At 41.2% G+C, this 22,022-nt stretch overlaps 1 protein-coding gene across 1 annotated transcript; it reads left to right on the forward strand.

The window, feature by feature from the left end:
• Positions 1–15,077: 15,077 nt before the first annotated feature.
• On the forward strand, positions 15,078–18,774 carry LOC116066252 (terminal nucleotidyltransferase 5A-like). The gene is made up of 2 exons (XM_031322210.2): positions 15,078–16,270; positions 17,207–18,774. The coding sequence occupies exons 1-2, from the start codon at positions 15,845–15,847 to the stop codon at positions 18,020–18,022; spliced, it is 1,242 nt and encodes a 413-aa protein (XP_031178070.1). The 5' UTR covers positions 15,078–15,844; the 3' UTR covers positions 18,023–18,774.
• The last annotated feature ends 3,248 nt before the right edge of the window (positions 18,775–22,022 follow it).

A 22,022-nucleotide genomic window follows, 5' to 3' on the forward strand; every position in this document is an offset into this window, starting at 1 on the left:
AAATCAAATACAGGCTGTGTTGAGCAATCACATTAACCCACAAGCATTTTATGACTGTAGGTTTAACACTTAAATTAGCTGAATAAAAGTGATTAGTCGTTCCTTTTTTACATTAGTGAAGAGGCACATCTGTAAGCTTTTGACTGGCTGATATAAAGAAAATACAAAAGTCTGGATGAAAAGCAAGCATGCATTAGCCTGAAATAATCCAGACAACAGAACAGTCTACTGCAACACAGCTTTCCAGAAACTTTTTGTTTTCATTTGAATGAGATCTGACGTTTTTTAAAACATCAGTTCAGGGACATTCAAATTGAGTTCTTCAATAACTTACAACAGGGACTTTCCCACAGCTGCCTATAGATGCCTTTATTAACATCTTTTCAGAGAGAGATAAACAAATCAGCCACAGCTCAGAAATGGATGGAGAACATCAATGTTATGGGCAATTTGAGCTCACTGTGTTTTTGGCTTTCAGCAGTCTCAGTGGACGATTTATATTACAGGCCTGTTCTCTAGAAATAGGTGTGTATTTGCTTGGCCAGTGTAGTTCTTAGCTAACAGAAAAACAATGTTGTGCTGTGGACTAAACCGGGCAGGATACAGGCAGTAGATACAGACACTTTAAATCTTTCAGACAACTTAACAAAGGGTTAAAGATGTTATACATTTGGGCATGAGTAATGTTTTGAACAGATCATAGAAAAATGAATGTCTTATAATCTAATTGCAATGTAATTAAAAAGCAATGGTTGTTGTACATGATTGGTTCCCACCAAGAGCTTTATTCACTGACCACTAGATACCAAGTATTCCACAATTAGATGTCCCTTATATCATGTGGTTATTTAGGCATCAACTTTTGGTTTTGCGGTGATGTGTTGCATTTGACTATACCAATATTTTGGGTGGGTTGGAGGTTTTAATGTACATGTTATGTAAAGTATGTCAAATGCTAATGCCTAGGAAATTAAAGTTATTTTCAATAATTCCGGTTACTTGTTGTGTTGAATGTAGTGTTTTTTTGTATTAGACACTGATTATTTTCACAAGATTTATAACAAAATATTTTGTCTTAGGGGGCATTCACACCTGCCTCATTTAGGTTTATTTTCCCCCTTGGTGTGGTTAGTTTGGGCAGGTTTGAATGCAGCAATCGCAAAAGCAGGCCAAACAAGCGCACATAGACCTAATTAAAACAACATTAGCATTGATTTCATCTGTTTTTGGTCTCCGCAAACTGAGCGAAAAATCTGGCTCTATAGCTGCTAAATGTTAATCAGCTAGCTAGTTGCTAACTTTGTCCGTCTGTGTTTTGGTGCTAGGCAGGTAGCATAGCGTAGCAACAGCTGTTACTGAAAACAATGCTGATAAGACTCATGAGTGCTGAGAGTGAACCAAAAACTGTAGTTAGCAACAGGCTCAAGTGTCCATTTACGATAAATAATGCAAGACTCTGTCTTCTCATTAAAGGTGCAATATGTAATACTGACAGCTAGTGTTTAAAATAGTTACTGCAGTACAAATTCAAAATAGTGGAGAGAGTCGTCTCCCATGCCCCCTCCTCCCCAGACCCGGTTGCCAGGCTGAGACTGCGGCATCCACAACAATGTTGCTAGACGCTTGTCTCACATAGTCAGACATTACTTCACAGCACAGCGGAGTAGCTAACGTTAGATGATGGCTATATTGACAGTCATAGAAGCCCAGAGCTCTGTACCCAACTGACAGGCACACTTTTTCGGATTAGAATTACGGTAGGAAACGCTAAAAACACAACAACCTCGCTGTCCTCTCCACTCGACGGACAGACACACTTCCTCGGCTTAGAATTACGGTGAGAACTGCTAAAAATAACACTACCTTGCCGTCCTCGCCACCCGACTGAACACACTTTATTGGCTTAGAATTACGGCAACAATCACTAAACACACTGCAAATTCACGGTCATATCTTCCCGATTTACAGGCAGCAACTTTAAAAATAACACTAAATGCACTTATGCATGTAAGTCTCCAAATTTGTGCTTAATAAACAAATTTGAACTCCATTTTAGCCAACAGAAAAAAAGGCTGAAGAAAAAAAGGCCTCCCCCCAACTAAATTTTGTCATGTATTGTGAAACCCAAAACCCAGAGTTTCAGTGAACTCTATGTCAACTAACTCTGAGTTTTCGCCCTTACCAGCTTTCTGAAATGGGGGCCAGGTGTGCCTCTGAATTCCTATCAGTTTCAGAGGAATTGATCTATGAGTGACAGTTTATTGTGACTTCCCCATAACTCCCTAAAGCTGTGGTTCCCAACATTTTGGCTTGTGGAAGAACTTGGCTGGCCTGCACAGAGCCCTGACCTCAACCTCATCCAACACCTTTGGGATGAACTGGAACGGCGTCTGCAAGTAAGGCCTTATCGCCCAGTAAAATGCCCAACCTCACTAGGGATAGACCGATTATCGGCTCGTATTTTGGCAGATGGCAGATGATCTGTATCTGCATTTTATTTGCCTGACAACCAATAAAGTTATTTATTTTAAAAGTGCGCTACTTTGGCTCAGCTACAGCTCTGTGTCTATCCCTCTGCTTCGGTTTCACTCACCATTGAGTCTGACTTAATGTCCTGCCCACAACACTATCTTACTATCTTTTACTGTGTATTATGTTGAAAGTTTCTAATTTATTAAATTATTGCTTAAAGCATTTAAACAAAGTTTTGTGTTGGAGTTCGTAACATTCCAAAATCTTAATTTTGACTTAAAGATTTTCATTTTCACTGTAAATGTATATCGGTTCCAAATATTGGTTATCGGTTTCATTAACTACTAATAATCGGTATCGGCCCTGAAAAACCAATATCGGTCGATCTCTTAACCTCACTAATGCTCTTGTGGCATAATCCCTGCATCCAGGTGTCTTCTCAAGAGAAGAGGGTGTTACAGCAGCTTATCACTACTGATAGTTTTGGAATGATTAGATCAATAATCACATTTGGGTGTAATACTTAAGTGTCTGCATAAATTTGGCCAGGTAGTGTATCTCTCTCTCTTCCTCCTTGCTGAAAAATGGCTCTCTGCGTGTTTACCAAAAGGGGAAAAAGTGGACTGAACGCTCATCAGTGTAATAAATGAGAACTGGAGTCATGGGCAATTGACTCACGCTTGCCCTGTTAAAATAGGAAGTTAATTGGATCCGTATTTGTCTGTAGCTTAAATGTAATCAGCCAGGAAGTTGCAGTCTTGGTGTAATTACAACATGTGACATCTTGGAAAATTAAATCATTGTGCATTATATTATTATCATGTGGACAAAATTTCGAATTCTGTGGAAAAACAGTTGCCTGCTAGAAGCATTTTATGGAAACTAATCTGGGATGAAAACTGGTTACTTTTGGTTACGGTATGATTTGAAGACACAGGCCAATATTTTCTGGGATGTATACTTTGTAGGAGACAGACTTTTTGCTAAACTGCATTTCATCTTAGGGTGTGGTGCTAAATAATAGTGTCTTTATCTCGATTATGAGGATTTAGGACCTGGAAAAGGGGACACTACAAGCTTGCATCAGTGTAATTTAAGGGCAATTTTGCTGCATGGTAACCTCGCCTCAGACACAACGCCCTGTTACTCTCTGCTCCTCACCACAGCGCTTCTCAGGTGCTGCAAGCAAATCACTCCGCCCAAGTAGCAGAAGTAGCAGTGCTTCGCCTTTCTGAGAATAATAGTTCCTAGTATGTGTACGGTAAGAAGATGGCTGTGTCTCATGTGACGTTGTTATTTGTATACGCTTTGACTATACAAATCACAACATGTAAATAGGAAAATGTTGGCGTTATTTTGTCACTAGCAGTAGGCTAGATGGAGCCGGTTAGCTCCAGGATCTGTGCTAAGCGAGGTTAGCGGTGGGTGCCTCTGACAGAGTAACAACACGCACGGAGATGAGAAGGTTATGTATGGACTTGTCTAACTCTGGGGGATACGGTGAATAAGCTAAAGTCCCAATAAGTGGGTGTGTTCCTTTAAATAAAATGCAATCTTGGTTGAACAGAGGAAGAAGAAAGAATGAAATTAGGAGGAAAAACTACAGCTACAGAGAGAACCAAACGCCATATGCAGCCTGCTGATACGGATACTTGAAATGTGGCTGGCCAAGACTTTTTATAATAAGAATAATAATGAAGTGAATCCAGCTGTTGATCTTAATCTGGCTTTTTACATACAAGTCTGTTGCACATTCCTATGATTGGGTTTCCAAATTTTAGCCAGCTGGCAGGAAATTTGGATTGATTTGATTTTTTTGGGGGGCACTTTCAGCCTTTATTTTTTATAGGACAGCAGAAGACATGAAAGGGGAGAGAGAGGTGGAATGACATGCAGCAAAGGGGCCTGCTGCATCAAGGAGTAAACCACTATCCGTGGGCACCCGCTCTACCAACTGAGATATCCAGGCGCCCCTGATTAGATTTTTAAACGTTGATATGGATTAGAGTGTGCTGTCCATTGCGTTAATAGTTTTGTAGCTTCACAAAGGTGTGATGACCTAATTACTTAATATTAGGGTAAAAATAACAGAATGGATCACTGAGTTTCATTTAAATGATCTGTTGGAACAAAACGTGAAGTGTTGGTCCAACTCAGCATGTACAGGCTACATGGCGAAGTCATCTATTAATTATTTTTTAAAGAAAGATATTCCCTCTGGTGTAATTCTGGCCATTTCTTACCCACCACACACATGCAAAGACACTAACACACTCACACACACGTCTCCATGACCACAATCAACCTTTAAGTGTTTTTTCGTCTCTGTTCCAAACAGGAAAGGCTCTGATTATGAACACACTATTTATGAGTCAACAGCAGAGAATCCAGTACAATAAATACTTTTGGTGAAACACAGTCCAGGAATAATACAAATAGTTGAAGAGTTGAACCAGTGCGAATGATCACTGAAAGCTGTTGATGGTCCCTTGGCTATATCAAATTGTGGTAAAGATTTGAATGTAAAAAACATATAATTTGAAATTCACAATTACAATCATACAGTGACATGCAAACAGAAACACACACGCACGCATGCACACGCACACACGCACACACGCACACACGCACACACACACACACACACACACACAGACACTTTGAAATGAAAAATGATTCTAACCTGCAAAATGCAGAGCCATATATTCTATCTCTAGTTTGTGCCTCTTATGTATTATAATTACATTCAAGTCACAGAGCAATGCATTTCATTTTCTGAAAAAATAAACTCAGAGATATAAAAAAACATAAGGCAGTTTAATACTTAGGCTGATGTTCCAAAAGGAATTTCCAAAGTCCTCACATCTAACAATTTTCTCTGCAGCACACAAAAACATAAGAGTGACATGGCACTGTCATGAACACATGACACTGTCATGACACATGAACCCTAACTCTAACCCTAACCATAACTTGTTATGACAAAAACCGAATGACACTAAAAGAAGCGTTATGTCATAAACGTTTATGACTTGTTTATAATCTTTATGGCATGTTCATGACAGTGGCATGTCACTCTTATGTAGATACCTTCAAGTAAAGTGTAACCAAACATTGTCTGCTGAATGACAAAAAAATGGTGGGTTTATCATTGTTAAACAATTTTAACAATAAAAAAAAAGAAGAAAAACAAATGTTTATGCTAACATTACTTCTTTTTTTATGCTAACGTTTGTGTGAGGGCTTCTGTGTTTTTAACCGGTGCTGCCAATTGATGGTTTAGGACACAGATAATTTGTCCTGTAACAGTTAAAACTAACATTGTGTAGTCTATGTTAGCGTTATCATTGCTACTAGCTGCCGCTTCTCACTGGAATTCCATGTTTTACCATGAGTTCTCTACCCCTCTGTCAAGCGCACATCCTGGATTGTTTGTCTATACCAGGGGTCACCAACACGGTGCCCGCGGGCACCAGGTAGCCCCCAAGGACCACATGAGTAGCCCTCAGGCCTGTTCTAAAAATGAAAATTGAATATTGATATTATCTGTTTCCCACCTTGTTAAGTCATTGTTGATAATTGATAATGAGAAATCATTAACGTGATCAGTGTCCTCACATAGATGACTATCATTAATCATTAATAATCATACATAACTAAAGGCAAACTGAGCAAATTTGTATTTCAGAAGAGTGTATCAAACTGGTAGCCCTTCGTATGACTCAGTACCCATGAAGTAGCTCTCAGTTTCTAAAAGGTTGGTGACCCCTGGTCTATACAATGTGAACCAAACTGGAAGAATTTTACTATCACTTATATTTGTCTATATTGATGTTACTATCAAACGTTTCAGATTTTTAAACTAAATCATTCTTTTCTTGTGTTGCACAAAAAGAGAAAGGGCATGTCATATATGTCTCCTTGGATGGGAAATAGAGTCACAGTTTATAGGGAAGTTGTATTGTGAGTAGACAGAAAGCTTTTCCATCAGGAGCTAAAAACTGGCTTTGAAGAAGGATAAAAAGGTAGAGGAAACTTAAAAAGGCAAACAAAGTCAAGAGGAAATATGGGCCAGTGTGAGAAGTAGGTCGTGGAAGGAAAGCATGAGAGTTAAAGAGAGTAAACTGTGTATGTGACATCAGGCAGATGGACCCAGCTGGCTGGATTGCCGTATGTGAGGCGGTGACGTGGTCCTCTGGGGCTTGAGTTAGCAATTTTATGTCAGGCTCTTCATCATCTGTCCACCTCTGCTCCTAATGTTTTGTTTATGCTTCCCAACCCCCTCCCTCCTTCCCACCCTTCCCTGATGTCCAACTTATCATCACTCTATGCAATCTTCACTTTAGTCTACTCTTCTGTCTCTTCACCCAAGACCTCAATTATACACCAGAGACTATTTTTATCATTTCATCTTTCATTCACTGTCCTCTTCCCTCCCATCACCCACCACTGTTCTGCTTGTTGGGCGTTAGAGAAGAACACCTCACCCTAAATCACTGTTAACCAAGGTTGTACTCGTCGAGACAGAAGAGCAGAGGAGTGGGGCTCCACCCTAAACCTTTCATGATAGAGCAAAGTGCCAAATGACTGACCACGGCACAAAATTACTGCCACATCACCTGCAGCTGCAGCTCGCGCAGGGCTTCACCAAACCAAGGAGTGGATTTTCTTCAAGATCTCACCAGTAAGATTGTATTTGTTGCTCTGGAGCTGAACACAGCTCCATAAAAGCCACCCTGAATCTGATCTGAGCAGTAAACTGTCATATTTTGAACTCCTGAGTAGACTGTCACCAGGAGGGTGTGACTGCACTGTGACGGTTTGGTGTGCTTTTTTTCAGTCCCATTTCAACATGTGGTATGACCGAGGCCACACTTATGATGGTAGCTAGCTGACAGGTTGCAGATGCAGAAGCACAGTGGAAATGTCATCTTTCACAACATTCACTTGTGCACATGCAGAAGATACGGACAGTAAGATGAGGTCAATAAACAGTAACCATTACAAGGGAAATGCAAGAAATGTGTGCACGCACGCACACACGTACACACACGTACACACACGTACACACACACACACACACACACACAACTTTGGCTGGTACCTCAAAGGTCTCTTACTGAGGTCAGGGTTAAAACTGATTGGAAATACTGTTTAGGTTTGTCTTTGCCTGCATACAGAGTCCGTAGCTACTGTGTGCTTTATGCAGTGGACTAAGAATGTGAATTTCATGCATAGGCTATAGCAGGAACAGGAAGTGCTGTAACTGCTTGCTAAAGTGTAAGTTGACAACTTCAACAGTTATTGTTCGTCAACCAGCATGAACCAGTATTAGTACAATTATTTCTGCAACCCCATGGATTATTTCTGTCAACTCTGATATAAAAACTGGATAATACAAGATAGATAAGAATTGTTGGTTCCCAAACTAAAATATAAGTTAAAGGATTAGAGTTCCTTGAGAATAAAATACTGTGACACAGGAATATTTTAAGATACAGGCATGCAAGGGAATTAGTAGCAAAGTAGGAAGTTTAGTATTGATTTCTGTCTTCATTAAAAGAGGTAGATATGCAAGGAGATTGTGGGACTAAAGCTGCTTTTCCATCGCCATAAATCATCCTGCAGAATCAAAAGAAAGCTGATCCTAAGCATTCGCCTCTGCTGCACCAGTCACTTGAGTCATCCGACCCACAGACGAGGAACAGACAAAGTTGTGAGCTGTTGCCGTGGCTACATAATAATGCTGACACAGGTCTCGACAACAATACATCTGCAGAAAATAATTAAAATGTTGAATTGCTGAGACAGCGGTTAAATCAGTCATGCAACCTGAATGACACAAAGATTTCCCACAGCAGATACATACAATATCTCCAATGGCAGCATTATTCAAAACAGAACACGAGTCTCACCCTAAATCACGTCACACATATGAAACACATGTAAAGAGAGAAGGAGACGCTGTGAGTGATTGATGGCTAATTTGGGTTATTTTGTCATAGCCGCATGTATTTCATTAGTGCACTTTACTCATACAGCTTTTAATAGCAGAATCATACGCCACATTAAAGGATAAAATTACCTAACTTGGCTCGTGGATGACACTGTTTACCCAACACAGCTGTACAGATACATGTGCTAACATTTCAGTGGAGTCTGGAGTGTGGGAACATGAAATTAAGAGAGAGGAAAGAAAGGAAGAGTGTATAATGAACTACTGGGTTAGGAGTGTGAAAAGAGCGCCACCTCGTGAGATATCAGAGGAGGTTTCAACAGTCAGTGTGTCTCCAGTCAATCCAGTACAAAATGGGTAGTTTGCTCAAATCAGCAGATGGCACTGTAATACCTTCATGCTGTGTGATCTTTGTTGAGACTAGACAGGGGTTTTCCAGTTTCACCATGAAACTGAAAGAAAAGTGAGATGAGAGTTAAGAAGTTATTTATCTCATTATGAGTGTAAATGAGCCACAATTAATTCATTTTCTTTGTCATTTTATTTCTCAGAAGGCTCACTACCTGGCGCCATATTTGCTGTTTGGTAAATCTGATTAAACACGTTTAGGAATTTGCAACATATACACACAAAACTGGAATAGTGATATTAAAACAAAATTTTCACACGGGAACCATCTTTATTACTATTGTAACCAGTTGAACTAAAGACTAAAGATTTTTCCCCATTTTGTTTCAATACTTTTTAAAAGGCTTGCAGATTTTTTTTATCCTGCTTTCCTTTTCTTATTTATAATTTCAGGAGCCCTTACATTTATCTTGTGGCCACTTGTGGTAGCCCCGACCCCTAGGTTAGGAACCACTGGTTTACAAACTGCTTATAAAACTTGTTAAAAAAAATTGTTGTCACAGCTAAGGGCCAGGAGTCAATTCATGATGTGTGTTTGTACATGTGTGTCTCTGCATGTGTCTGTTTACATAGGACAGAGAGCACAATGTATCAATGTGGTCTTGACATCTCCTGCCACAGTACCACACAGGAAGCTGAGTCACTGATCGAGAGCAATTTACTTCCTGTTTATTTTGTCACCAAGTTTGTTGCCCTCAGTCATGGCAGGTCAAGAAAGCAGAACAATCTTAGCAAAATAGGGAAACATATTGGCAGGGGGATTCTCTGAGTCTCTGGGGCTGTATTAGACTGAGGGCGTTTTCACACATACCTCATTTGGTCCGGACTTTAGGACTTTTCAGTTTGATCCGAACCAAAATTAGAGGTGTGAAACCTCCCCCGGACCACGGTCTGGATCAAAAGACCAAATTTTGGTCCGACCAAAAGAGGTGGTCTTGGTCCGGACCAAACTGAACCATGGTCCGGTTCGTTTACAGTGTGAAAGCATTTTTTGGATGGTTCGGACTTTCGGACCAAATACAAGAAGCTCTGGCAGGCTCTCCTTGTGTTACAAGACCGGGGAATAGCTCCTTTAAGGAATAACTTGGTGCTTAGTGTGTAGGCTACATGAGAGAGTGAGAGTGACGGTGAATGCGCTCAGAGCAGACAGCTGTCGGCTATCAGAGCAGAGAATACATCAGCAGTTTATTTGTTAAGTGGTAGTAAATGTACAGTGTAGGTTTCCGTTTGTCTCTGAATAAATTCTCCAGAAAGTTCCAGTGTCTTGCTTCTCAACATCACAACAAAACAAAAAGAGCCGCGGCAGTAGGGGAGAGCAGCAGTCAGCTGAAAAAACTCCGACACAGAGAGAAGAGACGAAACCAATCAATTATAAGTATCTGGAGACGCAGCTCACGTATGTGATGACAGCAGGACGTAGTTTTGTCACGTATAGATCTTTAGTGCGCTTGCATAACTGCAGTGTGAAAGCAAAACTTACCGGATCAAATGTATACAATGTAACAAAAACAGGAACCTTGGTCCGGACTTTCATGTGTGAAAACGCCCTGAGGCCTAGTCCACACGTACGCAGGTATTTTTTTTAAACTTAGCTTTTTCTATGCGTTTTGGCCTTCCATTCATACACAAACAGCATTTTAGGTCATTGTAAACTGACCTTCAGGAAAAATCTGGCCAGGGTGAAGACTTTTGGAAGCACTGTTTGTGTGTGGTCATGAAGACAGGGAACACAGAGTTTTCGGCGTGTAAAGCCAGAGTGTGCACCATTATCTCCTTTGTGAGGCGTCACAAATGAGGCGACATTTCTTGCAATGGCAGACGTGGACAAAACAGTACTGGTAACAGGCTTTCTACCAGGACTTTTTACATGTTTACACATAAATGTACACTTACTCGTTTTTTGTATTGTGGAACAGACGAGTCACAATGTGCTATGGCAGGCTTCTGATTGGCCAACATCTTCTTTTTCTATGCGCGACTGGGGTTATATCGCCGCCTGTTGGCTTGGCATGCTCTTGACAGCTCTTCAGTTGCATTTTTGCGTTATCATGTGGACGGAGATTTTTCTAAACAGTACATGTGTGGACAGATTTTCTTTTAGTACTACTGAAGACAAACCCAGTTTTTAAAAATACCTGTGTTTGCTTGGCCTGAGTTCAGTTCACAGAATGTTTTTGTACAAATAATAGCCACTGTGGGAATTGTAAACCTCTTTATTTAATGCTGTTTGCATTTTATGACTACAAAGACATAGATGTACATGTGTTTTTGCTTGGGTAATGCATATTTGTGAAAGTGTGCATGGTCAAGTGTGCTCGGACAATTACAGTAACTGTTGCACAAATTAAATTTAAAGACAGAAACGTTTGCAGAAGTGTCTGTCTTCTTTTCAACACGATATTCTTACAGTTTAGATAGATAGATGGACTTTATTAATCCCAAACTGGGAAACTAATATGTTACAGCAGCAGGTATAAGACACACAACATCCACACTTCCTTATATGTATCATTAACATAGTCCCACATGGAGCACCTTCTTGGAGCGCTGCAGCATGGCTTACAGCGCAGGGCACGTTAGCGAATCTCATTAGCGGCTGTGAAAGAGTTTAGAGGGGGCTTACACTACTACTCAGGAAAGGTCTCTTACTGAGGTCAGGGTTAAAACTGATTGGAAATACTGTTTAGGTTTGTCTTTGCCTGCATACAGAGTCCGTAGCTACTGTGTGCTTTATGCAATGGACTGAGAATGTGAATTTCATGCATAGGCTATAGCAGGAACAGGAAGTGCTGTAACTGCTTGCTAAAGTGTAAGTTGACAACTTCAGCAGTTATTGTTCGTCAACCAGCATGAACCAGTATTAGTACAATTATTTCTGCAACCCCATGGATTATTTCTGTCAACTCTGATATAAAAACTGGATAATACAAGATAGATAAGAATTGTTGGTTCCCAAACTAAAATATAAGTTAAAGGATTAGAGTTCCTTGACAATAAAATACTGTGACACAGGAATATTTTAAGATACAGGCATGCAAGGGAATTAGTAGCAAAGTAGGAAGTTTAGTATTGATTTCTGTTTTCATTAAAAGAGGTAGATATGCGAGGAGGTTGTGGGACTAAAGCTGCTTCCAGATGATAAGAAATTTGCTTTTTGCTCACCGCAAGATAAGGTACAGAGCATAGTGCAGACACTTGCAAAGGCAAGGCGCAGCGTAAGTATATGTCATCATTGTTTCTGGCTATGTCACATGCAGCTGTTGGTTGCGCTTTAAAAGGTCAGCAACAACCAATGCTGAAGTTGAAATATTTTTAACTGAGTGCAGCGCTCGGTGGCTTCTTTGAGCGGTGCACAACGCCAAGGATAGCGCTCCGGCCTAGATGTCGCCATCTCTCCCCCAATAGGTAAACTATAGCACGACAAGCACAGGGCGGTTTTACCACTGATCAGGTGTAGGCGGCTTGAGAAAGAAAAGGAGGTAGAAGTTTCTTCGTTTAAAATGGAAGGTGAGGTAAATCTATTGTAGCTAGCTAGCCACTTTCTTATACAGACCTTGGTCTGGACCTAATAGCAACCGGGTGAAGATGTTATAGGATACTTCATTTCCATAGAGCAGATATACTCTTCCCTTGAAATAAAATCTTACTGTTAATGTGATCTGGCTCAATGTTAACACCAAACACTAATGTGCAACAATGCACTGAAACACATTATTCGACATAAAGAAGGTAGCTAAATTTCAACCAGCTAACGTTACATCTTTACTGCCCCCTGTGGTGTCTCTAAACTGGAGAAACACAAATTAGCTCACCACTAGCTTGTATTTACTGTAACGTGTTAAACTCCTGGTATCATTAGCTCAAATTAGCTAGGTTAAAGATTTGGTTGTTAGTCAACGTGATGCCGAAGGATAGCCGACTATAAAAATATTCATACCAAAAAATATGTTTTACTAAAAAGGACACTGAATCATGTCCCTGTTAGCAACTTTGTACACCAACACCTGCAATGTGGACGCCAGGTCACTTGTAAAAAGAAAAATATAATCATAATGAAAAAAGATTATTAGTCTGTTATTTTCTTTTACCTTAAAACAAGTTAGCCTTTACCAATTCAAAGACAAGGTGATTATATTATCTTGTATCAGTTGTAAAAGACTTATTTTACTTCACAACAGTGGAGGAGGTAGAGAGTAGTACTTAGATGGCCTCAGTAAAGAGTGTATGTTCGGTCAACATTTTCCCCTACTAATGAAAATCCAGACGAAAGAATAAAAATAGTTAAAGGTGTTAAGCGAGTGAGGCGGGAAAGTGAAGAAGCAAGAAAGTGGAGGCACATTCAGCTAACGGGCTAACTGTAATCTCTTAATGAACTTCTACGTGTGGGAATGGTGGAAAAGGAAATGGAAACGAGGATGAGCTAAAAAAGGGGGAAGAGTGGGATAGGACGGAGGGAGGGAATAAGGGATTGACAGGGTGAAGGAGATACTTTAGATGTGATCAGGAAGCAGTGATGTGTTGAACAAGTCTTTCTGACTTTTTGAATGAAGCGTATCTTCAAATTACTATCATGTTTCTGAGTATAAAGAGGGATGTATGCACAAATGGCTCATTCACACAAACAAACACACACATTTGTTTCTATATGTGGCGATTGGTTTGGCAGCCTGACAAGGGGTCTGTCTGAAATACCCTCGCCAATCCTCTGATGTCGTCAGACATTGGGAACCAAGCCGGTGTCATCCACTTGACAAGTCAGAGGTCAGGTAAGCACAGTAGCAGCTTCATGGTAAGCATCCCCAGCAGTAAGACATTGAGTTTATTGGTGAACAGTGAAAGTGCAGAGTGTGATTCACCTGCTATTTTGTGTCAAACCATGGAGCTACATTGTCTGAAAATGTTGATGCAATAATTGTCTTTAATTTACCGTGAATAACGTTTCAGGCTTTGCATTGCACTGAAATGTATTTACATTTAAAATGTTCCTTAACTTAGAGTTGTTAGTAGCTTCTGCTCTGCTCACAGTTTCCCAATGAGACTCAGAAAAAACAATACCAAGAACTGAAAACCGCTCCCAAATACTTCACTAAATATCAAATGCCAGTAATACTGAAATTAGTTCCAGTAAACTTGACTTACAGCAAACATATATGTATGTGTATATAAATGATGTGAATATGTATCATATTGCATGTGATATATATGCCTTTATGACTCAAATGCTCGAAGGATAGAGTGCTCTCAGATACAGAGTATATTGAGACAAATATTTAGATATCACAGGTTTTGAAACTACTCTTATGTAAAAGTGTGGAAGTATGTACAGTATGCTTTCTTTTTTAATGATCTGAGCATGCACAGAGCATGCAGTAATACACCTTAAAGTGGCAAAAGGATTATAATATCTTCAGAGGTGTGAGTGTACACATATGCATGGGTATCTGTGCGCATGCCTGTGTGTGTCTGTGTGAATGTGTGTGTCACTGCACATATAGGGTAATCTGCAGTAAGCTGGTTTATGGGCTCGTCTGCAGTGACGCAGATATCCACGCCAAGCTCTGCACTGATAGATTCTTCATGACAACTAACCTGCCAGACTATATGGCCTATACCCTACATACTGACACAGGGCTTACATCCATCAGAGGTGCTCATCACAAACACTGAATACAGATCTTTCATCGTTAATTGAATATATATTGCATTAGATAGTCATACAGGTAGCTTTTCTGCAATTGCGCTTTAAGTTTGTAAAGTAACCCCCTGCACACACAAATGCCTGCAGGGCCAAATGATGGTGGGTGAAAAACTACCCCTAGAGGGGCGTTGGGTGCATGTGCATTCCCAGCCTCACCTGTGAATGATCAGACTTCTGACGAACTGTAATATAAGAGTGAAATGATATACATTTGCGATGCTGTTATCCAGAGGGAATTAGAACAGACTTACTGCTCAGTAGTCATCATTGTGCAGCCGCCAAAGCATCCCTTGTGATTGTCTGACCATAACTGTGCCAGGTTCAAATTAATCACAGTCTTCATCAAATGTCTACTTGTTAAAATAAGCTGCACTATTGATAATGAAAAATGTAGGACAGGTGCAGAGTGGCGTTTGGACAGGAGAGAAAAGTGCTGAGAAATCGATTCAATGAGAGAAAAGTTTTTTTGTGTGGGGTCAGCGTCTGCCACCTTTCTCCTCTTCTCTTCCAACGCCCATTCTCCGGACACGCCTCAGTCTCCACTCGAACTAACTATGGGAAGCAGCGGCAGCTATTAGTAGGTGTGGGCTGTCAATCAAACCGACCCGCCCCAACGCCTCTCAGACGGGAAGCGCTCTGTTCACAACTTCTACAGCAGCTGTGGAGTGGGACCTTTGTGGCATGACGCAGTACCAACGAGCAACAGACGGCCAAAATGTGAAGGAAAAACAGCCATACTCCACTTTATGAAAGTAGGTGTGCAGTGAAGAAGTCGAGCAGTCTTAAAACGAATGCGTAAAGTTGTTGCTACGCAGTAGGGACGCGCAATAATCTGTGCGTAAAAGTTAGTCAAAAGAGGACAAAGGTAAAACTTGTGCGGTGGTGGAGACGTTCTCTCGGCTGCGATGGATGCGTCAGTGAGCCTTTGGGCTGACACTGTGATGAACAATCATTTCGACCTTTACAGTTGATTTCCAGAGTTTGGCGATAGCGCCGGAGCGGAGCGCGCATCGTGGCAGCAGATGCTGGACAGTGACTAAGCCTGTGGCTGGAAAGCTCATGAATTGAAACTGTCTGGACTACAAACTTTGTCTAAGTTAGAAGTAGGACAAGCGCAACACCGCCCGACTAGTTAATTCTGTCATGCGTAAAGACGCTTTGTCGTCCAGCATCTTGTTGTTATGATAGACATCAGCTCCAGCTCTGAACGGTCAGTTCTTCAAAAGGTTGCAGCTGCCTGATGCCACTACTCCAGCAGGAGTCAGGGGAACGTGTTGTCGTTTACATCCTTCTGTCTACCTCTTCTCAACATGGACGAGAGTGTTGAGTCTGCAGCGTCCGACAGCTGCTCGGACGGGGAGAGCATCAACCTCAGCGTGCTCAACTGGGAGCAAGTGCAGCGGCTGGACACCATCCTAACCGGCTCCATACCCATCCATGGCCGGTGGAGTTTCCCCACTCTGGAGGTGAAGCCACGGGATATCGTCAAGGTGGTCCGGAGCCGCATGGAGGAGAAGCGGATACATGTCCGGGAGGTGCGACTGAACGGCTCCGCGGCCAGCTACGTCCTGCACGAGGACAGTGGTCTGGGATGGAAAGACCTGGACTTAATATTCTGCGCGGAGCTGAAAGGAGAGATGGAGTTTCAGATAGTTAAAGATATAGTGCTGGACTCTCTTCTAGACTTCTTGCCCGAGGGAGTGAATAAGGAAAAGATCACGCCAATGACCTTAAAGGTAGTATATTGAGTTATTATAACATGTGACTCACATATGTAGATATCATGTTGTGTGTGTCAAAGTTTTAAACCTTACAGGATAGATATTGAACTTTTATGGTTTTATTTCCGTTCACACTTATTTACACTATACACCCTGCAGCAGCTATGTGCATTTTCTGTTTGCAAATGCACCTACATTAAATATAAATAAATCTTACACAAACAATATTCAGATCTGCCCTGAATACATGAATTCAGATAGTGAAAAGGTTGGTTTCCAGTTCAGAGAGGATTCTGTTTAATCCAATTGGAGTCGGATCCACATTAATAAGTCAGCCCTCAGTTACCTGGATACCGAAGACTACCTAGGCTACTAATGGCTCACCAACATATTTAATCAGCACAACATTATGACTAACAGACCAAATCCAAGATTTGTATCTGGTGCAAACAGCAGTACTGTCTGGTTATTGAAGCCTGCTTAAAACATAACTGGTTTTTAACACTTAAACACTACCATGCATAATTGTGTTTTTCAGAAGAATAAAAAAAAGTGTTTGATGCACTGGTGCAAGAACTAACAGCTGTGAAAGGAGGGACAGAGAGGAGGAGGAGTTAGTGAACAGACACAGAGGAGGCAGTAGGCCTTTATGACTCAAATATACAGTATAACACTAAAATATAATAATATAAAAACACACTATAACTTTAATATAACACAGAGCCAAATGCTTTTATGATGGTTTATTGGTTAACTATATGCAGGTGTTTTTTGATTCATGGAAGTATGGATATGGAAGTTAAAGCTGCCTATATGTACCTATTAACTCCAACAATGTCTTCAATTTCTTGACTTTAGTTTTCAGTCACTGACCTAAAACTTGCACATACATGAGATGCATTGGACTTAGTCTGTGATGACACTTAATGCTTTAACTTGTGTCCGTTTTAGGAAGCCTATGTGCAAAAGATGGTGAAAGTGTGCAATGACTCAGACCGCTGGAGTCTCATCTCCCTCTCCAACAACCGTGGCAAGAACGTGGAGCTCAAGTTTGTGGACTCTCTTCGACGGCAGTTTGAGTTCAGCGTGGACTCCTTCCAGATCCGCCTGGACTCACTTCTCCTCTTCTACGAGTGCTCGGAGCACCCCATGGCTGCCACTTTCCATCCCACCATCCTTGGGGAGAGCGTCTACGGCGACTTCCCCACCGCCCTCGATCACCTGCGCAAGCGCCTCATCTGCACCAGGAGACCCGAGGAGATTCGAGGTGGGGGTCTGCTGAAGTACTGCCACCTGCTGGTGCGGGGTTTCCGCGCAGCCTCTGACACAGAGATGAAACTGCTGCAGCGCTACATGTGCTCACGCTTCTTCATAGACTTTCCTGATGTGAGCGAGCAGAGGAGAAAGCTGGAGTCCTATCTGCAGAACCACTTTGTAGACCTGGAGGACAGGAAGTATGACTATCTGGCCACGCTGTACGAGGTGGTGCAGGAAAGCACGGTGTGCCTGATGAGCCATGAGAGGCGTCAGACACTCAGCCTCATCTCTTCTCTGGCGTTGCGGGTCCTGGCCGAGCAGAACGCAATCCCCAACGCCGCCAACGTCACCTGCTTCTATCAGCCAGCTCCTTATGTCTCAGACGGCAACTTCAGCAACTATTACGTAGCGCAGGTTCAGCCCATCTACCCCTGTCATCCCTCGCCTCCCCAGCAGTACATTCCTTCTCATCACCATCCCATGTACGCCACCTGGTTGCCCTGTAACTAAACTTTGTGTACGTTCATGCACTTTTGTGTATCCGGCGGAACCTTCTTGAAAGAGATGATCTTTTTTATCTCTTCCTTGAGAAGGGAATTGAGGGAAATGAGAGAAGGAAGAACATGAGACAAAATTAGATAAAAGGAGAGAATAAAAGGGAAATGGAACCTGGATCAAGGCAGTGGGCCAGAGAAAGGCCTTTCCCTGGGGTAGGGTGCCACAGCAGGAGCAGCTGAGCACACAGGGAGAGATGCCAATGAGAGAGGCTGACCCATCAGTTTTAAGGTTCTCTTCTCATCAGCACTAAGATTGATTTGGCAGACCCTCAGAGTGACCAACAGCCTGGATACAAGGATTTTTTTCTTGTCCGTTTGTGAGTTACGGAACTTACTTTTGAAATGATGAACATGTATAATATTCACATCCTCTTCACATTAAAAAACAAACTCACATGCAGCCACAGAGAGTAACGGAGGACACACTTGACGTGCTGATATGCATTCATGGTCAAACAACGGAGACCTTGTGACTATGTCCATTTGCACTGTGTTTGTATGGGACTCATTTTCACAAGCAATGCAAAATGAGGAACTGGATACTGTTTACAAATCCAAAGATCTAGTTTGATACTGAACTTTATCTGAATTCTTAGACAAAACAACAAAACAATGCATGCTTTATTTCTGTACAGGAATAATTGTCTTTAAGTGCCTAGATAAAGCCTAAAGGGAAGAGATATTTTTGTGACTCTTTATCTTAGAGAACTGTTGAGTTGTAATTGATTTTCAAGGTGATAATGAATGTACTGCAGAACAGAGAGTTTACCTATGCTGAGTAAGGTCTCTTACACTGAGGGAGGTTTTGGTCCAACTGATTTTCTTCACGACAATGTTTAGTTAAAGACTCTGCTCTTATCTGCAGTCCTGCACGACAAACACACACCCTGATTACCAAAGAGGAAGTAGCAACATAATCTCATCATCTGTAGAGGAAGGGGGGAGGTGGAGGTTGGATCAAAAATGCTTATAAAAGGGAAAATAGATGGTGATTTTGAGAGAAATGCACAGAGAAAAAAAGTGGTTTGGCAGCAAGAGAGCAAACGAGAGAGAAAACTGCTCTTATTTGCATTTTTATTGGATTGCAAAAATAAGCTGGTCCAACGCACAGCTTAATAACCAAAAACAATTTATCACAGACAGGAGATAATGTAACCATCTCTGGGGGATGCAATGCAACATAGAGAAGTGTATTTGGATATGTAAACGTTTTGCCCATAATGCATTTCAAAATGCAATTTCATCACATGTAGTCCCATATCAAAATGCATTTAAAATTTGAGATATTAGACTCAAGCTTACTTAAAGGTGCCATGTCTTATTGTAAAAATGAAGTTATGTTTACATTTAGTCTCACCAAAACGCATTGTGTGTAGGGTTAGTGTTAGTGTTGATTTGGAATATTTAAATCCATGCATTGTTTACATACATGTTTGCTAGCCAGCGGGCTTCTTCATTACTGCCTGGGGAATGTTGGGTCCCTTTAAATTATAGAGTGTGGTCTAAACCTGCTCTATATGAAGAGTGTGCTGAGAGAACGTCTGTTATGATTTGACACTGAGTAAAATTGAATTGAATTGCCTTTAAAAAGGCAGGATATAAGACGCATGGTTGCATGTGTTCATAAGCACCCTGGTGCCGTGCACAGTAAAAACAAAACGGGCCCACTGGTAAAAACATTGCTCCATAGCGCTACTGGTGGTCAAGAACTCTAAACGGCACCTTTAAGTTTCAAATACGTATTAAACATTCAAAAAAGGGCCAATGTGTTTGAAATGCATTCTAAAACAGGGACAAACGGTTTTCTCAAATTACACTGGAAAGTTTTAATACACTTGCATATAATTACATTATTTTTATATTTTCTTCTTCTTATCAAATATATAAAATGGTAATTATTTTTACATCATTTGTACACAGTTTGAAATCATTTTGACATGCTGTATGCACTGTAAGAGAGAAAGAAAGGAGATGTCAGCGGGGTGGAGGATGAATTGTGTGTGCAGGGATTTAGCAGCAGAGCAAGTCTTGAATGAAGAGGAGTAAAAACATACTACTGGTAGAGTCAGAGAATATCTTCAGAACATGTGCTGCATGAAGCCTGAAAAGCTTCAAAGATGATGTAAGCTCAGTGAATATTGGCCAATGTATATTTCATCTTCTCATCTTCTTTATGGAAAAGAGTCAAAGTTTGGGATGTGTAGAAATGTGGGCTGTATAAGCAGGTAATTGCGAGCTGTCAAAATGTTATCTCTCCTTAGCATGGAAAAGCACCAAACCAAACCAACCAAAGACCATCGCATGGATATTTGAAGGGCAATAAGATAAGTAGGCTTTTGTGATTATTGTAAAAATAACAGGTGTACATTTCTAGCTTTACAAGTGCAAGAGACTCCGCGTATTCTCTCAAACATGTCAGATCTATTTTTCTATCGATCTCTATTTTTGTACAGTTTGGCTGATGTAGCAGGGGGATTCAAAGCTGTGTTGAGTATTTTGTGGTGTGTGCGAATTTGTGTTTTGGCTGATGAAGAGCAGTGCAGGTGGACACGGCGGCTATGCTGAGATGCCGATTTAGCTTGTGTTTCATTTGGGTTTTTGTTGCTCTAAAGAGATTGTTTCACTGTTCTACATGTTTTTAACTGCTGTCCTGTTTGGACATGAAAATAATGATATGTGTCCAAGTTGACCAACTTGAGAATTAAAAGCAACAAAAAAAAGACCACCTAACAATAGTTGTTCAGTTCCATTTTTGTTATCCCCCTCATCACATACACACTACCAGCTACAATAACAATCTGCATGACATATTTTTTTTAGACGTTTCACCTTATTTAACCTCAGTTTAGCCGAGGTTATTAGCTCCGGCATTTAGGTTTTGTGCCCAGGCTTTGGCAGACAGAGGAAAAGCCTTCATCAGGTCAAAGCCCTGAGATGCCCACACAATCCCAGAAGGCACAACTGCTGCTGCCAGTAAGTGACATCTGAACTTGACGGGTTTTCCCTCCACGAGACGTCACGAGTGTCAACGAGCGTCAGCAGGCTCATCGCACCATTTGACAGACCTCATTAGATGAGAATGTATTTGCAACAGCAGGTAGATGTCATGTATATGCACATAACTTACTACCAGCAGAGCCTTGGTCTCCAGGGAATCTGATTGAGTAGATTGGCTCCACGTCTGCAGTACTCTAATGCCTAAAGGCCCCAGCCTCCAGATGTCACTTTCCCTGCTGACATTGAGAAAGAAAAAAATCCTTAGTCTCTCTTTCATGTTTTTTTTCTTTGTCCGTCTGTCTCTTTGATGTCCTGTTTTTTTCTCTCTTCTTTATTTTCAACTTTTACTTTATTTCTTTGATGATACACTGCTTTTTATAAGTGGTTGTGTGCAAGTCTAATGCCACTTTAGTGTCACAGAGTACACAGCTTTATGCCATCTTTACCTTCTGTTTTTTGGCCTCACTTATTTCCCTTCATCTTTGCCTGCATGGGCCTCTTGATGAATTCAAGCAGAGAGAGATGAGCTATGGAGAGGAAAACAGGCAACAGGCCAATGTTATCCCCTGTTAGGAGGGAGAGAGTGGACACTAAATATAGCCCCCCCTCTCAGCCACTGTAAGGACATTAGCCCATATGCAGAAAGCTGATTAGCCTCCTCCATAAGCATGTGCTCAGTGCTCTGGTGTGGTTACTGCCGAGAGATTTACCAGCTATTGTACTGTAACACATAGCTCCCCCATCTCCCGCCGTCTTTTAGGTCACTCTCGCCACTTCCTTCTCAAGGGTTTAAGGGGAACTGAGAACTAGGGATTGAGGCATGTAGTGTGTTGCACAACAAGGAAAAGAGCTAAACCAAAAACACAGACAATCTTTTCCTCGTTAGTGTAGGTAGTGTGTTACTATATGTGCATTTACAGTAAGTAGTATCTTGACAGGTAGGCTGAGCTGAGGAA

This window comes from Sander lucioperca, chromosome 19 (assembly GCF_008315115.2).
Source record: "Sander lucioperca isolate FBNREF2018 chromosome 19, SLUC_FBN_1.2, whole genome shotgun sequence".
NCBI lineage: Eukaryota > Metazoa > Chordata > Actinopteri > Perciformes > Percidae > Sander > Sander lucioperca.